Below are 18686 nucleotides of genomic sequence, written 5' to 3' on the forward strand. Positions count from 1 at the left end.
AGTCAAAGTCTTCAAGGCCATTATTTTTCTCTCAAGAATATAATTAGTCTGAATGTGTTTCCCTTTAACAGAAGTTTGATATCCACAGCTGTAATTGATGCAGCTGGGCAAGCTGCTAGAAACCGGAGATATACTAATACTCTGTGTCTGTGTCACCATCGCTCATCATCCTTCCTCTCATACTCCCAGAGGCACAACCAACACACTAATTATTCATGCAAATGTGATATTTCCTTTCACGTCATGCAGTATTCATTATTTTGACTGTCAAGGTATCAATTAGCAGTCGTTGCTGCCTGTCTTTGGAGGCTCATGAGATTCTGCAAATGAGCTGATCAAGTAATTAGTGGTGATTAATAAACTCAAATCACCTCTGACCTCACATCTGATCAGCCTGAGTATTAATTTGTAATTATCCTGCTAATACACAAAGGAAGCAGCAGAATTATTTCAAAGACATAATTATCTCTTGATGGTAAGATTACAGGAACAATTTAAGAGATGGATAAACAGTATGATCTGCTTGATGTCTGCTCTTGCTATTTATTGCATAACAATTTTAAATGACTTACAACACTGCAAAATTGTGAAAAATTGGGGGCGAAAGTGATTATACACCTAAAATCTAAACTATTGTCAAACAAACAACAGTGTAAAACGATGTTAATAACTTTGATATATATATCTGAATGTGTGTGTGTATGTCTATATGTATATATGTGTGTGTGTGTGTGTGTGTGTATATATGTGTGTATATATATGTATGTATATATATATATATATGCTCCGTCCAGACAACAATATCATTTCCCAGAGACTCATTCTTTCCACTGTGATTGTTTGAATGTCCAGCTCACTTAAGTCATCAAAGCACCATGTTTAGAAATATTTTTAGGTTAGGTGCCATATCTATAAGCTGTTGAAATGACATGCAGTAGCTCATAAAGAACATACATACTAATCTAGCCTATATACACAGAAAAATCCAAGTGTGTATAGTTTACAGGTATGAGTCACTGTAAATTTGAGTTTGAGTACTTGAAGTTTGAACAGAACAAAAATGAGACAATGTATAATTATATTACTCCACCTTAAAGTAAGTTAACGAAAGTGAAAATTGCAAAAAAAGACAAAAACCTTGTTGCCTTTATTAGCTTCTGCAGCTTATTTATAAAGTAAAACAAACACGGTGCCAGCTGCATCCCAGGTTACTATGGTGACAGATTCCTTGGAGGCAGGATACTTTGGTGACAATTGTCATGTTGTCATGGAGACAGGTTGAGTTGATGTCAGTCGAGCCAGTTCGTTACAGTAAGACAAGAGACTTTTGCCAGAGCAGATCATGACATCATCCAGCATCACATGCGGACCGTGGGCTTTGTTCAATAACAATAATAATAACTTGTATTTTTATAGTGCCTTTCAAGGGACATAAGGAAGCTTCACACTTTACACATAACCACAAGAAAACACCAAACAGAACAAAAAAAGGAGGTCATTATAGATGGTATGCCTTGTAAAGGTAGGTTTTTAGCAGATTTTTAAAAGTGGGAGCGTTGTGGATCTCAGTGGGGAGGGAGTTCCAGAGAGAGGAGGCTGAAGGCTCTGTCCCCAAAAGTCCACAGTCTGTTGCGGGGGACGGAGAGCAAGCCCTTATCGGTGGACCGCAAATTCCAGGAGGGGGTGTAGGGATGGAGAAGTTTCAGTAGGTACAGGAGGGCAATGCCATGGAGGTATTTAGAGGTGAGGAGGAGGATTTTGTAAGGGTGAGGAATTTGACCAGGAGCCAGCTAAGGTGAGTGAGGACTGGGGTGATTGAGAACCCTGGCACCCTAGTTCTGCACACATAGTAGCCTGTCCAGGACTTTGCTGGGTGCGCCGTACAGGACACCATTGCAGTAGTCCAAGCAGGAGGTGATGAAGGCATGTAGAGTGAAGGTCAAAGTCTGTTTGGCATCCATGACAGTTTCATACTGTACTGCTGTTCCTGTGGCTACACTCATTTCCACGAGGGAGTCCTAATTTTGTGAGATCAAAGATGACTGCCATTTAAAAATGATGAGCAGTGAAGAAAAGTTTAAGGGAAAACTTTTGGACGACAACGAGTCTGTTTGGTCAAGACGGATTGTGAGAAAGCCCCCCTGCCTGTCTGCTTCTTAACTACAGCAGCATCTTACTCATATTCCCAGATGAGGCCTCTGAATGGCATAATTTAGATGGCGTTAGAGAACAAATATGTAATCCTCAGGGATGGAACAAATGTGTTGAAATGCTCCAAATACAGTGTTGTTTCAACTAATTTTTTTCTTTTTTTTTTTGCAAAAGCTTTTATGGCACTATCAGAGTCAGAAGTGGTTCCAGAAAACAATTTTAATTGGCTCTCCAGCAGGTGGAGATAAATAATGGCCCCTCCCAAGAGTACTGTATGCGTGTGTTTTGGGGGTGGGGTGAGAGCTGAAGCAGGCAACAAAAAGACAAGAGGGGAATTCATTAAATCTCCTGTCCTGTCTGTCCAGTATAAATGCTATGTTTAATGAGCCGCTCTCATTAGCCTTATTTTTTCAAGCTTCCACTGAGCGAGCCACCACATTCATTGACAACTCCACAGACGCACACAGTTTCCTTCAGACTAACGTTGTGTTAAATCTTTTTTCAAAATCGGTTCAGAAGATTGTTTCGTGCAGGTGAGTAACCCCCCCACAAGCTTTTTTAGCCGCTTCTCATCTGACTCCTCCTCCCCATCTCCTCTCCCCCCGCCTCTCTTTTACTCTTATCTTCTCCTCTTTCATCTCCACTCTATTGTCTTCTTCCACCCCCAAGCCATCAGTGCCTCCCCGACCTCATCCTCTTCATCCCCTCCTCTTTCCTTCATGAAGATTAAGGTGAAGCAGATCATGGTGCAGAGGGAGGCGATTTGGTCTGTATACAATAACGTGTGATGAAGAAAGCACGACAGGAGGAAGATCAATGCTGGAGAATGGAGAAAGGGCAACAGGGAAAAAAAGGATACTGGGAGAGTGGGTGAGGCAAGGGGGGTGTGGTGAGAGGTTTGCAGGAAGTGAAGAATAAGAGGGTGAAGCAGAAGTCAGAGTGTAAAACATCTCAGCTGGCTCAATCAGTGGGTACGATATGAGTTTGCGTTGTATTCATCACTTATTCATTAGGGCTTAATGGGGTTTCAGACGAAGTGCATATGCAATACAGTAATCTGAGCCTGTGCTCTTAAATTTTTATTCTTGTGAGAGCTAGTTTGATTTTAATATGATCATTTTTATGAGCCCCACAACTGACAATAGGCCAATCAGTCAACAAACACAGCTTGGTGCTTATAAGTCAAAAATATAACTGAATACACAAATAATATTAATATCCAATCAGTTAATAAATACAAATAAAAAACACCCTCCTCCTGTCCACACATGGCAGCACATGGACACAGCTAACTAATTCTCATATGTTCTCATAAATGTTACACGGGGGAAAAAATAAATGATTAAATGTGTCCAAAGAGACCAAAAGCAGAAAAAACTGAAAAACTAAGGAGTTAAACACATTAAATGATTCAGTAAAAGATAAATAAAACAGTCACAGACACCACTTAAGTCCAGCAGTGCCATTACTGGGCACATGCCTGTGTCAGCATTCATTAAAAGGTCATTAGTGACTCTGAGAGTGGCTGTCTCAGTGCTGTGAAACTGACAAAACCCAGATTGGAACATTTCACAAATGCTATTGTTTTCTATAGCAGCACGGAGCTGCTTAGAAAAATTTGTTTTTAAGAATCTTTGAAATAAAAGGCAGTTTAGAGATCGGACAATAATTATCAAAGAGGATCAAACCTGGGCATCAAACCTGTTAGAAGTGGTTTCAAAGTGATCTGGGACGCAAGCAGACAACTTTAAGTCTTAAAATAATTGAAATGGGTAAAGTATATAAAAATTCACCCCTTTACAATAGAGAACAAAACTGTTTATCTTGTACCAGGCTGTAAACATATTTATTTCTGATGTAAAGTTGGGTATTTTAACATGGGGGCTCTATGGGATTGACTTGCTTTTGGAGCAAGCCTCAAGTGGCCACTCAAGGAACTGCAGTTTTTGGCAGGCTGCTGAAGAGTGAACATTAGACAGTGAGGCTGATATCAATAAGCAATAATATTATAAACAGTAACACTGGATTAAATTCATTCCCCTTTTCCTGAGAATCTCTTGTTCTTGTGAAGGCAATTTGAATCCAACATGAAAAAAAAAAACCACATAGAGAGATGATTACCTAAGTACAATGAATAGCTACTGCAGAAAAAATGTGAAATGGCATTACAAAAAAGGACTTTTCCTGAATCGTTTGACTTTTCCTGAATCGTAAGAATTATAGCTTTAAGGGAAAAGTATAAAGCTTGATTTTATTTTTTACACTTTATTATTAAACATTATTATTATTCATTTAATATTTTTGTATTGTATTATATTTGGCATACTTTTTGATTCAGTAATTGTTTTTTTTATCTCCTAAGGATTTTCAATACTGACTCCTTTCGATGACAATCAGATGATAGAAATTGCTAATTTAAAGGAAGAAGAAACACTGCATAGCAAAATCATCAGTTTAGTAATTTAAATTTTATAAGTTGAATTAGCTTAAGTGAAATATTATCAGTAGACATCTCCTTTCAGCATAATATGGTAGATAATTTGTTCTAGAATGTGAGGGCACATTATAAATAACATACATGGCAGTTTTAATGATTACAAATGACTGAATGTCTCCAGGTGATTTTACCACAGTGGTGTCAACCTTGAGAGCAAGTGCATCCCTCCACCTATACAACCTGTTGAGCAGGGTCACAGTTTCCCTGATAATCAAGGCGCAGGGTGCTGTAGCCGGTGGGCTGGATGTTAAAGAAGTAAAGTTACACTCAGAGAATGAAGAGAGGAGACAAATGAGGACGTTAATAATGAATTGAAGCCAGGGTGAAGAAAGAATATCAGAAAAGAAAGAACTAACTGTAAGAGAGGAAGCGGATGTAGAGTTAGGAAAAAATAGAGAAAGGAAATTAAGGAAAGAGTGATGGAGCAAACAAGAAGCGTGCGTAGGAGGTGATTTCATAGAATACAAGTTAGTGATAAGTAAAGGGGTCAGACACAGTGGGAGAAAGATAGGGAGGTCAAAAACAAAGCTCGACTTCTTTCTCATGGCTGCCATCACTGTCTATGAGGACTAAGCTCAGCAGCTCCGTCAGTGAAACTGATCATTGATGATTACATGGTCGCATTTCATCATTCAGCTCCTGAGTGGTCCATTACTTTGCTAAAGTATTTGTACTTCAGCGTAGCCTATACTTATCTCATTCTTGTAAAACTTGTTTTGTTCATGTATATGACCGAGCTACAGACAGAGCTACCACTAACAATGACTCTACCATTAGGAGGGACTTACAATTGTGGGTTAAGGGGTCATGGCGTAGCATTCCAGTCGTAGCATATGGCCAAGCTGTAGGCTGTAGCAGAGGTTTTGACAGACAGGGTTCTAAAAATCCTGTCATAATATATTATTACTTGTCATTTTAAACAAACAGCTTGATCGAATATACAGATTATGCATTTAAAAGGAAAGATGAACAGAGACACTTTTCACCAGACAAAGCAGATGAATGATTTTTACCTCCTCGCTGTAACAGTAGATGCTGGCTGATTAACAATATCAGTATTACTTGCTTACTTCCGCTGCCACCACATCTATGTTTTTTTCAAACATCGACAATTAAGAAATTTGAAATTTTTCCTTTCTGCCATGACTTGACTGAGATGGGTGGGTGGAAACAGTTGCACCTTGCATCTTATTGGCTGGTGGGGCTGATCATCTTGCCCATCCTCACGCTTGCTTTCTTACATCACCCCCTGACTCCTGCCAGTTGCGGTCCCTTACAAAGACAAAGACGTTTTATGTGCTTTTTTCCCTAAATACTCTATATTGAGACAATATACAATATAGGCACGTGTATATATAATATACACACATATGCACTGTATATACGGCACTGTAGACTCCATCTATGTATAAATCCAAATCTGATTGATCCCCCACATGTCTCCAGGGGCCCCATTTGCCATCCAGCAGCACAGATGTTCAGCTTTGGTCATCTCTACTCCCTGCAGATCCTCTACTCTCTCACCTCTCTACATCTGTTTTATAGACTTGTTTCAATTAAACTCAAGCCCACCTCAGTTGTATTTAGGAAGATGACGCTGTACTATAACAACACGGTGGCATAAATAAGCTACCTGAAACCCGTTTACCGTAGATATTAAAAGCTGCAAAGGTTTGGCTACTATTTTGACGAGGCTGATGTTTTATCTGCAGTCCAGATCAAATCACCTTCATCTCCATCAGTGAAACAGCCTGTATTGTTAACAGTAGTAGCCATCAGAGTACAACTCTCTGTCTATCCTACATTAGCAATGCAGATAGGGTATTTCCAGTCAGCTGTTCTCAAAATTGGAGCAACAGCACAGCAGAGGAGCAGCCAGCCTGTTACTGTAACATATTTGTATATGCATAAATATTCGCCTGTCTGCGGTTTGCTCTTACAAGGTGTTGTTCTGTACAGAACAGAGGTAGCGACAATTCCACCAAGTAGGTGACTGACAGATTGACTGCATCATCAGTGCCTCTGACAACTGTTAATGATGTGGACATTAATAATTTGTGTGTGTGTGTGTGTGTGTGTAGAGAGAATGAGAACTGGCAGAGTGTGTGTTGTGTTGTCAGCTGTGTGTGTGTGTTGACTGATGAGGTTACACCCAAAGCATGAATAATGCAGAGGACTGTAGGAGTGAGAAGGAGAAAGTCAGTGTGTGTGTGTGTGTGTGTGTGTGTGTGTGTGTGTGTGTGTGTGTGTGTGTGTGTGTGAAAAAGAGAGAGATGGAGAGGTGGATGGGTAATTGGGTGAAACGAGACTCCACTTAGAGATTGAATATATAGTTGAATGAGAAAGTAAAACACACAAATGAAACAAAGCTCAACATCATGAACAGTATGTTTTCCTCCTTCTTTCCTAACCCCCACTCCTAACCTTCCAGTTTTTCAAACTTTCCACACCCCCCCCCCCCCCCATCTCCCTTTCCTTGAGCTCCTTCTCTCTCTCCCACTGTTTCTTTCCACCCTCGACCTCCATCATTCTCATCTCTCTCTAAAGCACGATGAAGCTGGCATGATATCTGAAGAGTCTGTATGTTTCTGATGCCTGTTAGTGGGCTCGCCTTCTGTTTAGAAACAAACTCAGGCACGCTGCCTGCTGTTAACCACGTCCACACTTCCAACGGGCACTGCCACCAGTTAAATCTCTCCAATAAACCAAATATTTGGTAATGTCTTATCTCTTTCTTTTTATAGCTGTGTTCAGTCCTGACTGCAAACCCAAATGTCTGCCATGATGATGAATTAACTCAGTTTTAAATGTCAGTGTGTGCGTTTGTAAATTTCATGTGGTTATAGCATCTCTCAAGTTATTCTACTGTGGTTTTGGTTGTAGAAAAATTAAAAACATTTAGGGTAAAATTGACCATTCGCTAAGACCCGCTCTCTTTAGTTACTGTTGCTGTGCCTTTCCATGGCTCATGTAGGGGAGGGCGAAGTGAGTTGAGCCCACAGACAGTATATTACTGGACGAAGCCACCCCGCTGATTTGAATGGAGAGCAGTGAAGCCAGTTTTGGACCAATAAAATACTACTTCCTGTTGGCACCAGCGTCTACTGCGCATGATCGCGCAGCATAAACACGGTTTAATGACGTAGAACAATGGCAGAAACACCGTAATTCTACACACTCACCTGCCAAACACCAACGCAGATCGCCAAAAATATATATTTTTTTGATTGCAGAGAGTTTATAATCTAAGCAATACGGTTGCATCTCTCATGTGCGACAGGGTGTCACAGGGTTTTTTGGGTCATTTTTGGGCCTACTTACCCCCTTCTTTAAGCCAGTTTTTACTTGATGTGTCTTTAAAATGAGGACATGACAGTAAGGTCTCCAATTAAAATGTGTACTTATATTTTAGGATGTGGTGCATCCCTGGGACGCATAATGTCACATCATTTCAGTGATGCATAAGATGTAAAATTACAGTCAAATATCTGGTCATCTTCCCCGAGGTTTTTGTGTAGTCATATAACCATTTTTGTCTATGGTTGCCGAGAAACAAGTTGTGGCTCAACTTCTCCACAGGCTCAAAACACCCCGCTCTCCCCTACAGTTTACGTTGCTGTGGCAGATTTACCAACTGAAATGCTTGCTTGAATTCAGACTGTGACAAAAAAAGGTTTCTCTTTTCTAGCTCCTAGCTGAAATTTCAACTGTAGCTGCCAGATTTTATCAGCTGCTAGCCATAGACTGCATAAAAAGTTGCAAGTCAGCTAATTAGGCAAATGTTAGCTCACTTAATTGGTTGAAACCGCTGTTTAGCTGACACATTTAGCAGTATGTTTTAACTTTTGACGACACAAGAGAAATAGGTTTTGGATTGAAGTCTAACCGATGAGTTTGGCACACATAACGTAGTCTCTTGTAGCTAATGGCTGAATCACAATTATAGCTCTTATTACACTTCCTCTTCACAACCACAAGCTGACAAATTATTATTTACTTGGTGTAATTAGTTATTTCTCCACTAGCTTGTACATACAGTTTAGTAATGATTTCAATTCTTAGAGGGAAGATGTTTCCTGTATGTATCTATTATGTTAGATTTATTTCTCATTCTCTAAGTAGCTACAGTCAAGGCGTGAATTGGGTAGGGACGGACATGTCTATAACAGAGGATTAGGGCCACTGTTAGAAAAAAGGTATAGTAATCTGAGATTTTGAAAATGAAGTCATAATTTTAGAAGAAGAAAAATTGGACTGCAGTGTGGGGTCTTTCCTCTGACCGGCAGCTCTGTGTCTCTGCTGTTTCTGCGTCTCTCCCTCACTTAAAAACACCTTTGCTCTGTTTGGGATTGTCGCACTTTATCGGAGGTGTTGAAGTTAACATTTGTGTGGATTTGTGGTGAGATTAGAGGTGTTTTTCCACCTTGAAGAAGAGAAGCACACTTGTCTCATCCAATACTTTCCCAAATAAGGTTCTGTGTCTGAAGGGGATACTACCACATCAGCAGAGCAATAACGTAGGCCAATGCATAGCAGAGTAAAGCCTGACACCTTACTGCATTTTATTCTATTCTATTTTTATGTTTTGAATTGTCACCTGCCACAAAAACACACATGCGATGTAGTGTTTCCCTTTACATAAATAAAGATATTTCCACCATAAATTGATATTGAATTGATCAAAAATGTTATGGGGGAGGACTTCCAGACCCCCGCTTAATATGTGAATGTCAGTGTTGAAAAGATACCTACTTCCTTTGCTACAGCTTTAAACAGTGGCCACAAAATCCAACCAGAGACTAGATGCCGATATTGCATAGTGTGTGTGTGTGTTTGTGTGTGCCTGTGTGTCCATGCTGAGGTTAGTGTCCTGCTAATGGACTGGTAGATGTCTCTAGAGGAGGAGCAGCGGGTGGTCATTCGTACTAGTCCACCATTAGTGCTCAAACACACGCACAAAAACACACAAACACACACAGGCAGTGTAGACATGCTTGAACTCTATGGTCAGAAAGTATCTTTGTCACATGAGAAAGCTTAAGATGGTATAGTGAAAAAGGATGGATGCAGAGGAGAGAGGCTGAGTGGGTGTGTGCATGTACTCGCTTGCTTAACAAAACAATGAGCCAAGGAAGCATAGGATGGTGAGAAGAGAGAAGAGACATTTAAAAGGAATATGTTTCTAAATGTAAAAGGCTTGCTGCTAAGATATCATTTCCTGCACACTGCGGAAATGGAGTTGCTTGGAGACATATTGACTGGGGTTGCTAGGATACCATTTTAATTAGTTGATGTGTGAAGCTAAGGCTTTCGGACATAGCGGGCCAACCGGGGAGCTGCGCATGTGCTTCGTAACACATCAAACCTCCGTTATTCTTGCAGATAGAGACCTACTGTAGGGAGACTGCTGGTTCAGTGAAATAAAAGTTGATACCTCTTGAAATACAAAAAGCAACACCACTTAAACCCCCTCTTCTTCAACTTCTTTCCTACACAGACAATTCAGACTTGATGCAACATAAAGAACTGTTATTGGTTGCCATGGCAAAAAAAGACCAAAACCAATAAAGAGTAATAAGAAATTCTAAGCTCAGGAAGCCTCCAGAGAGCACACCTTGGTGGGCTTAGATGTGGGCGTTGTACTGCCTCAAGCTGTTTGAAGAGCAGTTGAAAGGAAGTTCATGAACAGAAAACTGCTCACAGGCTACATGCTGGAAACTACAATGTGTGCACTCTCTTCTTTCTCTCTGCGAGACTGTGAGTATGTCTTTCTCTCACTGTTTCTTCTGTGGCAGGAGGAATGTGGGGGTGGGGATCCCCCAATACAGAGCTTGGCACTGCTGGGAAGTATCCTCTGTATTATAGCCGTGTCTATTGCAGGCCTTATGGGTGCTTTCACACCTGTAGTTTGGTTCAAAGGAAAAAAATTAAACGTTGTGAACCACAAGTTGTAAGCTTGAAGTCATACGGACTGACAGGTAACAGGTGGACAGTTTTGTTGATGTCATCCTGCATTGTCAGTGCTACATGGACCCATGTGGGAAAATTGAATTCCAGTGTCATGCAGTACTTTGCCTTTGTGGTCTTTGTCAGGCAAAAAGTTGGCTAATCCAATATATGCAAGTGCAAATTCCTAGTAGATTACTTAGTAATTTGTACCGTGAGTTGACACTGCGTGAGCTAGTCCTTAGCTGCAGTGTGCGCATCAAGGAAAGAGTCAATGTAAAAAAAAAAAACATTGATGCCAACCAAGCTTCCAGAACAAAAACTTTATTTACTCTAGGCAACAGTACTTGCTAGTAGTATATGTATAGAGATAGCAGAGCTCATCCCAACAAACTCAACAGATGTTAATACTTTCACGACACAACATCGTGAGACACTCGTAAGTGACAACGGCAAACCATTCTCTGGTCATGAGATGAAGGAGTTTGCTTTAAACTATGGTTATGATCATGTAACCAGCAGTCCTAAATACCCCTAGATTAACTGTCAAGGCTTTGTGGCTAAAGACCCCTAGGGTGCCTTGATGGTCTACAGAGCCACACCTCCGGGTAACGGCCACAGCCCAGCACAGTTACTCACGTTCAGCTTCACACAGTACATTACCCACCTATCTATGTCCAGATCCATGTTGCAGCCAGCTCTGCAAACTATTCGGCGCAAGGAGAGGGAGAAATAGCGGATGGATGCAAGATTTTTCAATATGAGACACACAGCGAAAGATCTTGTGAGACTGTCACTTGGAGACTTGATTTCTGATGCTTAAGCACAGTGACATCTGTGCACCTCAGCCCCACAAGCTTACCTGGTCAACGGACCGCAAGAGACACTGAGGAGAAACCGTCACCATCTATTGCCTTCAATCAACGTGACCATCTGCCTGAAGTGGACACTTCTCTAACAGGTAGTTCAGGAACTGTGTCGCCTGTAAGAAAGTCTCAGAGTGCAGCCAGGCAACAGAACATGGTCAGGCAGAGAAATAATAAAACCACAGAGACTTAACCTTTGAGAATCCATCCGTCCATCGTCAACCACTTATCCTGCTTACAAGGTCGCGGGACCTTTGAGAATATGTTGAGAAGTGTAATGTGTGTGTGTAAATGTTTACACATGGAGGGATAGAGGGATGGTACAGTAATGTAGGTCTAGATTTTTTAATGGAGAAGAAAGACCTCTTCTCCTTTCCTCTCCTCCCCTCTGAGAGCTGACTAAGGCGGCTTGACTTCCCTCCTGTGAGACTAATCAAGCTCCTTCAGGCTAAGCTGAGGGATATTGGGAATTATTAGAGGATCAATAGCAACACTTTCATCCCCCCTCTCACCCATCTATCTGAACGATGGTCAGCTTGCAACACCTTCAAAATGCCTTACGCTTGACACTCCCACACCTGTCCCAACACATTGTGAAGGCTGCTGTGACATTATTAAGACTAAACAACACTACAGTCATACCAGCATTTTCCCAGTGGGCCGGCCCCATCCCTCCCCCTCTGTACTCCGTCTGTTTCTTGTGTCAGATGCCACGGCTGAGAGCCAAACATCTGTCGATAAAGGAGGACGTCTTTGTCAATTGTCAAGATGGACGAAAAAAGTGGGGAGCGCAGGAGTTGCGAGCCAAAAAATTAACAATCTAGATGCGAATGCCACTAAATGTGCAAAAATTTAGACTCTGGTCCACTTGTCCATGACACTTTCTACTCAGCTTTGTTGTGTATTAGGGGAATTGTACAGTATGCATATTTAAGGGCACCACAAAGATGGAGTAGTGGTAGGTGGTGTTAAAATGATTGTGGGGGGCTGGTCTGGGAAAGAACTGCCAGTGCCAAATGTTTATGTCCTAATTATTTGTTATTTTATTACACTATTCTTGATTGGGGGTTATACAGGGAGAGAGCCACTCACTGTCTCATAATGCAGTACTCCATCATTACATTCTATCGTGAGATGTTGACCTCTGCCCTCCCAGTTTGTGAGAGTGAATGAAGTCAATGAGATAACTTGAAAGCTGAAGACAAATGGCCTGACACTGGGTAGAGCTTGTCAACGATTGTGTATGTGATTATATGCAGGATCATCATTAAAAGCAGCTTATTAAATCAGACTGAAAGAAGATTATTTAAGTGACTTAAATAGTACCCAGACAAAACCTGTGTTGTCATCTACATTATCACGACAAGCGTCCTTTCACAATTGACCCTTCGCTAAGCCACGCCTGAATACGCATCACATCGCAGTAAGTCTCGCTCTAACTAAGGTCCGACACCTTCATTGCTGTGTGTAAATGTTTACACATGGATAGAGGGATAGAGGGATGGTACCGTAGAGTAGGTCTATATTTTTTAATGGAGAAGAAAGACCTCTTCTCCTTTCCTCTCCTCCCCTCTGAGAGCTGACTAAGGCGGCTTGACTTCCCTCCTGTGAGACTAATCAAGCTCCTTCAGGCTAAACTGAGGGATATTGGGAATTATTAGAGGATCAATAGCAACACTTAAATCCCCTCTCTCACCCATCTATCTGAACGATGGTCAGCTTGCAACACCTTCAAAATGCCTTACGCTTGACACTCTCACACTTGTCCCCACACATTGTGAAGGCTGTTGTGACAGGTCTGACACCTTCATTGCTGCGCTCCATTGACTCTAATACAAAAGGAGTCGTAACTTTTTTTGCTGTATTTTTCCAAGATATTGTCAAAGCTGTTCCTGGGGCACTAGTTATAGTCACTACCAAGAGAGGATGAAAGGAGAAGTACGATTTATTCACTTTCCAAAACCTAAAACAAATCCAGAAAAATGTATCCTGTGTATTGTTCCTAATGTAATGTAATGTTAGTTAGCTAACGCTAGCTAACTTACTACTGAATGTAATGTTATAAAGCCCTACTGTCCTGCTTTTTAATGACTGTAATAGTGAATAGAGCCCTACCCAGCTGTACAGGAACAGTGTTGATCCTTAATATCGTTGTCCTCTGTCTCAATAGTCAGGAATAATGCGGTTGTTCATTTTTACTCTTTGATCTGTAGGGTTTAGCTTCTGTCTTTATTTTTTTCATGTCAGTTTGACAGCCTGAATACAACCTTCAAATGCACAGTACAACTGCAAAACTGTCTGCTTCTTTCTGAGATCGCTTTTCCCAAAAATTAGACAATATTTGTGAAGTAATAAACAGTGGCAGCGCCATGATAAAAATCCGACAGGTATGACAGTTTGTCGGACTTAGCAACAGTAATTAAGGGGGCGTGGATTAGTGAAGGGTCAATTACAATTACTTCACTTAGACCTAAATTTATTTTAAATTCATTTATCTGATTTCTAATGCTGCTAATATGTTAGAATTATTTGTACTATACTCAGAATAATATTATGTGGCAGATATGTGAATATATATTCCTGTCCACAAGTGATTGGTTTGTGAAATGCATCAGTCAAAGTTTAAAAAGAGTAATCTGGAATATTTCTCACACTCTTTTTGAGTGAAAACATTGCGCTGGGGCGTTATCAGCTGTTTATGCCAGTCAAATGGGATGCCTACATCCTTGTCACCGCTGCCCCTCCACAAAGCTTCTGCATTTCCATCTGAGGCTCTGAAGATGGAATAATTTCCCCTAACTAGAGCAACATCTATAATCACTGATTACCACCTCTACAACCCCCTGTAATCAGCCACCGCCATCTTATCACAAAATACTGTGTGTGTTTTTGGGTGTGTATGTGAGTGTGTGTGTGCACGCTGCAGGGGAGGGCTCTGCTATACGTGTGTGCAGATGCGTACATGAATGATAATAGAGATTTTTTGTTAACCTTAAGAAGATGGGAAGACATGAGATCTGAAGCATGATGCTCCATGCGTGTTGCTTGTGTGTGCTATTTCAAACGAAGCCTTTGGTGATGTATGAAAAATGATGATGTTGAACCCTGTGTTTGTGATAAGTTCTGGAGAGCTGGGTCATCAAACATCACACTGAACCAGGCACACCAACACAAACGTACACTCACATACACTACTGCCTCAAACTCACATCCACAGCTACTCACAGATCTGAGCAGATAGTCACACACACACACACGCACAGATGCTTACAATAATACACACTGTTAGCTAATCACCAGGCAGTGTTCACCAAGCCAGCGAAGACAGACCATGTATCTCCTCCTGGGTCAGTGATCTGTGTGAATTATAGATCACAGCTTTTCTATTCCAGGTTTTGTAGCCGGGCCCATGGGACACGCTCGGGCAGAGCGGGAGAGGGCATGATAGACACATACAGAGAGGAGATACCGGAGAGGAAGAGCCGTTTTATAAAAATAGAACTTACGATTTCACACAACACACAACACACCTTTTTTAGCAGGTACACATGAACTTGCACTGTATTTTGTATGTTCTGCTGTTGCTAGATTCCTTGATTCTCAGAAGCAAAGCTGGATTACCAACTGGGCAAATTGGGCAACTGGCCTCGGTCTCCAGAAATCAAGGGGCCCTAAAAGCTCAAGGCTTTATGTATGTTGACTGGTTTGTGCTAATCTATTGATGTATGAACCACTGTGGTATGTACAGTGACAACTGACAAGATCCACTATAAGGTTAACCTGGCGAAGTTCAGAACACTTTGTTCTCCATTGTTCCATTTCTTGGAAGCGGAGTTGTTAGGGCTTTTCCAGTTTTTAAAAACTGGCCAATAACATGCAGATAACATGGGATGCAGGTGGGACTGTTGGGTTGTTGATTTCAAAAGGCGACAAAAATTGACAATTGATGCGGAGTAGGAGTCAGGAATGTTGTTACTTTAGACGTGGTGGCTTTAATATTTATAACTTCAATTTTTTAAATTATCCTTTTTCTCAAATATTGTTTGTATGGTTTACTTTGATGCATACTGTTAGGATTGTTGCTGCAGTGGCATCATTACTCAATGATGCAAATCTAATCAAGCTAATCTAATTAGGTAGTCCAGGTGCATAAGCAGTCAAGCGTTTAACAGTTATGGTCAGCAATCACACACACACACAGGCACACACATGAACGAGCACTTACTGTATGCGTACAAGTATGTGAGCGCACACATCCTTCCATTTTTAACACCACTTTTGTAACATCACTGAAGGCAATTTCTGAACTTTGTTTGTTCATTGTATCGCTTCAAATAAATGTGCATAACTATGCGGAGAAAATATATCAGCATGCATCAATATGCCAAATAAATGGCATGCTGTGTCAAGAATCTAGCAGCATATTCCTATTTAATGACTAAGTGTCCATAATGAATTCATAATGGACACATAATGCACTTGTAATCTCTCCAAGAAAACTGTCAAAATTCATGTGTATCATTTCTGGTTTAGTTAGATCTGTATCCCACTTGTAATTGAATCTCAGCATGGTAGTCATTAGTGAGTCATCAGTGCCTCTTAAAATAAAATAGCAAATGAAAATGGTACCCCAAGTCTAAATTCTGTAATCATAGTATTTCTGTTGGTTGTGTTACATATAAATGTGTGTGTTTTATGCTCTCAGTGAATGCTGTTGAAAACCATAACATACTGACCGGACTATTTCACACATGAGCCGACGAGGATTCTAATTCTGCGAGGCTGCATGTTTGAGTGTGGACACGTGTGTGCGTGAGTAAAAGCCACTGACTTTGATAATGGAAGTCAATACGGCCTGTGTGATTCTGCGTCTCGTGGGAGCGTTTGTCTTTGATTGGAGCGCAGCAGAGAATGGCTGACTGCACAGGAACCTTAATTGTCTCCCTGAATCACTGCACTGTGACTTCTGACAGTAAAGCTGACATGACCGACTGACTCCGCGCTCTCTGGAGTACGCATGTAGTCAATTATGGCCTGGCGTTTAATAGTGAGGTTTTCATGTGTTATTCTGGCATGTTACCATGTCTGAGCAGCATTTCATCAAATGTGAAATATTAATGTAGAGCCCCAAAGTCAATTGTTTGCCAGGCTTCAAACCCCCTTAGTTAATGTTGCTACACTTATGCAGTTTACAGTAATAGGCCTAATGGTGGCAGATATACCACCATTTCTCATTTCTAGCTAGTCACTGTCAATTGAAACTGTCACTAGCTAGTCAAACACAAGCAAAATGTTGGGTAAAACTCGTCAATCACGTTGTTCAACCCCCTCTTTATAATTTTGCTCTTATGTTTTTGATTTTGGAAAGACAGAAACAACGGTGCATATGTTCAAACCCTTTAAATGCAATGAATTGGGCACACAGTTTGAGGAGAAATCCAAAGCTTAACAAGCCTGCTGTGCCTAGTTACGGTTGCTAAGCTATGATTGGACAGTCACAGTCCGGGGGAGGTGTTTTTAGTGAACAGTCAAATCCCTAAATAATTTAAAGGTGGCAGTGATAAGGTCATTACAGTTTAAAGCAGGAGCTTTAGTCCAGCATTCACAGATCTATCAGTGTAAATTCTGTTTCTGGATGGACATTGCAGCAGATATGACAATTTAAAACAGGTCTATGTTGATATCTTATGGATCAGTACACTTTGAGCTGAATTTATGTCTATGTGAATCAGTGTTGTTTTGAGTAGTGACTGAAGTCTTTATTGATTTCCATGCCTTTTTTGTCATAGTGCTGTTGTGTTTTTAGAGAAGGTGGATTCAGTCTGGTCTCCAGTTTTTCCCACGGATTCTGCAATGATATACAGTAAAACCCACAACACAACACTTTGAATTCCCCACGTGCCAGGCAAGATCAGGCTCAAAAGTTTTTAAGGTTTACATCAGGCCTAACACAAACTTTAAATCAGAGGAAGACTCGGAAAGAGAAAGGAGAGAGGAAGATGGCAGAAGAGAGTGTGAAACGTACTAGTATGTTTTGGCTGCCTTGCATGCCGCCTGTCCACCTTGAGAATGCCTTCAACTGTCAAATGGATGCAAAGAAGGAACTGAGAGAGATATATGCTGGAAAATCCTTTCAGAGGAGTGGAGGGAAGAGAGCGAGAAACAGGAAAGCTGTGATGCGTGAAAGATATTTTATTCCAAATGAATTTCCTGCTGATTGACATTTTGGTATTAAAACCTCCGACAGAAGGACTCACTTTCAGATTTAAAGAAGGTTTTATAAATTACATATGCACGATTGTACTCTTTTGTTTTCCCAGGTTTATGAGAGAGGAACCAACGTGGAGCAGTTTGTGACCCGTTTCCTGCTGAAGGAATCAGCCAATCAGATCCAATCTCTCCTGAGCTCTGTAGAGAGTGCCGTGGACGCCATTGATGAGCAGCACAGCCAGTCAGGGTGAGCCAGTCAGGGTTTCACTGTGCCAGGCTGTTATGTATGAATATGTGTGTGTGTGTGTGTGTGTTCAGGACTGCGTCTCAAGCACAAATCCTTTCTGGTCAAGACATCTCTGTCTCTCTCTCTCTCTTTCAGTCATCTACCTGCCAAGGTGAGCCCGCGGATGTCAGAGAGGCGCAATGAAAACACCGTCCCTGACTATCCCCCTAACAACAGAGTCAGTGCCAGGGAGGCTGTCAGGACCATCAACACTGCTTCAGGTGACAAACACACACACCTACACGCTGCAGCAACTCCACTGAATTTGTGGTTGGAGGCCAATCCGTCATGTACTTGTATGATTAGCCTTATATCCACAGCCTTTAGTTAGGGGAAGGCACGCTTGGTGAATAGAAATCAAATTCAGCAGTTTTTCATCAAATGTACTGAAATACACACACACACACACACACATACACACAAAAGTGATTTATTCTCCATTGTAAAACACCTCAATCTGCCACCCACATAGGTGTGTTGCAGTTTTCCTACAGCAGACTGGGCAGCACAGATAAATGGGTGGAGACAAGAGGAGACAGGGTTTAGAGAAGTGAAGGGGGGATAAGGAGAGGAGGAAGATGAAGATGAGGGGACAAAAAATGGTGAGAAGGCAGTGGTCAAACCCATGAGTGTGAATATGAGACCAGTCAGCTCTTAACACTTAAAATCTGCTATGTAGTGCTGTTTTTATGGCGTGTGCGCGTGGGTGGGTGTGTGTGCGTGTTACAGA

At 41.3% G+C, this 18686-nt stretch overlaps 1 protein-coding gene across 2 annotated transcripts in view; it reads left to right on the forward strand.

The window, feature by feature from the left end:
• necab2 (N-terminal EF-hand calcium binding protein 2) overlaps nucleotides 1–18686 on the forward strand; it is a 126274-nt gene that overhangs the window by 53351 nt on the left and 54237 nt on the right. For both annotated transcript variants that reach the window (XM_038706950.1, XM_038706951.1), the window contains exons 6-7: nucleotides 17781–17917; nucleotides 18053–18177. In XM_038706950.1, the coding sequence (XP_038562878.1) occupies nucleotides 17781–17917; nucleotides 18053–18177 (262 nt within the window). The remainder of the gene's footprint in view (nucleotides 1–17780; nucleotides 17918–18052; nucleotides 18178–18686) is intronic.

This window comes from Micropterus salmoides, unplaced genomic scaffold (genome assembly GCF_014851395.1).
Source record: "Micropterus salmoides isolate LMB-PRFRI ecotype aquatic unplaced genomic scaffold, ASM1485139v1 Ms_hic_scaffold_8, whole genome shotgun sequence".
Lineage (NCBI taxonomy): Eukaryota > Metazoa > Chordata > Actinopteri > Centrarchiformes > Centrarchidae > Micropterus > Micropterus salmoides.